Source organism: Cynoglossus semilaevis, unplaced genomic scaffold, assembly GCF_000523025.1.
Source record: "Cynoglossus semilaevis isolate Cse_v1.0 unplaced genomic scaffold, Cse_v1.0 C19188128, whole genome shotgun sequence".
Classification (NCBI taxonomy): Eukaryota; Metazoa; Chordata; class Actinopteri; order Pleuronectiformes; family Cynoglossidae; genus Cynoglossus; species Cynoglossus semilaevis.
Window position 1 is genome coordinate 1 of NW_007585823.1, and position 1,331 is coordinate 1,331.

The 1,331-nt window shown below is 39.4% G+C and overlaps 1 protein-coding gene across 1 annotated transcript; it reads right to left on the bottom strand.

The window, feature by feature from the left end:
- Positions 1–12: 12 nt before the first annotated feature.
- On the bottom strand, positions 13–1,216 carry LOC103399140 (26S proteasome regulatory subunit 7-like). Its single transcript, XM_008337875.3, has 5 exons — positions 1,037–1,216; positions 695–732; positions 513–594; positions 293–392; positions 13–152 (listed from the first exon to the last, which is right to left on the bottom strand). The coding sequence occupies exons 1-5, from the start codon at positions 1,104–1,106 to the stop codon at positions 17–19; spliced, it is 426 nt and encodes a 141-aa protein (XP_008336097.1). The 5' UTR covers positions 1,107–1,216; the 3' UTR covers positions 13–16.
- Between the last annotated feature and the right edge of the window lie 115 nt (positions 1,217–1,331).

Genomic DNA, 1,331 nt, shown 5'->3' on the forward strand with positions numbered 1-1,331 from the left:
TCATGACATGTTTGACTCACCCGACCCTCATGCCTTCCTCAATGTCCGTAGGAGCCACCTGGTCACTCAGGTCCACCACAAACTTGGCAAACTGCTTCACATTGATGATGTATTTGGGGTCCTCTGAGTCTGCGTTGATGATCTTTGTGCATCTGTGAGGAGCAGCAACAAAGGTAAATATCAACAGATTTGTCAGCAGCACCGAAGCAGGCTAAAAAAAATGAACAGAATGCTAATCATCCTCGTTTACTTTATTATTTAATTATTGACTTTTTAACTTTGTTGGTTTTACCTTGCCACCTGTAGTGGTTGTTCACTCTGCAGAGTCTGTTTATCAGCAGCCAGGTCCCAGAGAGCTGGTGGGGCCAAACCAGTGTCTGACTCCTTGATTCCTGATGTAACAAAAAAACAAACAAAAACAAATCGTTTTTCTAATCTGCATGAATCTGAGAAAACCAGAGCCAGTGTTCTCTAAACAAACGGTGCCGTTCAAATGTTGGTTAATAACCTACCTGTGAGCTCATTGATCTTTTTGAGCAGCTGTTGGATGTCATCCTCTACTTGTTTGATCTGTCTGGAGTAGGTGCTCTGACCCTGGTAACGTGAACAACAATGGAACTCGTTTTACAACAATTTGGACCAAATCAAACCTCATACACGAGAACATCACAAAAACAGCTGAAGTTAAACTTACATATGTCTTTAACAGTGCGATGTCTCCTTCATCCAGAGCTGTAATGAAGATAAAAAAACATCATTAGTGGCTGTGCACGATGACATTGTCGTTGAGTCGTTAGCATTGTTGTCAAAGTGAACTGTACTTTGTATTTACGTCTACAACTTTCGTTAAAGGAAATATTTTCCATATCTCGTACAATATGAACATTGATGTTCCATTCAGAAACACAAGTGTTTTTAAAAAATAGATAGTTAAAGTAGGTACTTAGCAAATTAGCATTAGCCAAATAGCTAATACCGACGTTTCTATGGATAAATACCCCTCAATCCGCGTTATAAGCTCGTTTTAAAAGTGTACCTCTAATGGGACCGTCGTCCTTTTCTTCCTCTTTAATCTTCCTCTGGTCATCTCCTAAATAATCCGGCATTTTTACAACGGTTAACTAGTTTCTATCGCACGAAAGATATCTTTCAGCGGCTCCGCTGTACAATTACACAGCAGCTTTGCATTTCCGCTTCTTTCTGCCAGTCACCGGAAATACATGTCGGTGGCTTTTAGAAACGTACCTCCAAGTAAAATACATTTTCCGTTAAACGCCGAATTCTCGATATACGTGGAATAGATTATATTTACAATTAATAATTATTTTTTT

Excerpts from the sequence above, each read along its gene's own strand:
- LOC103399140 (XM_008337875.3), bottom strand. The coding sequence starts at position 1,106 with ATGCCGGATTATTTAGGAGATGACCAGAGGAAGATTAAAGAGGAAGAA. Across the intron at positions 733-1,036 it reads GGACGACGGTCCCATTAGAG|CTCTGGATGAAGGAGACATC; the intron begins GTACACTTTTAA and ends TCTTCATTACAG. Across the intron at positions 595-694 it reads TCGCACTGTTAAAGACATAT|GGTCAGAGCACCTACTCCAG; the intron begins GTAAGTTTAACT and ends TCACGTTACCAG.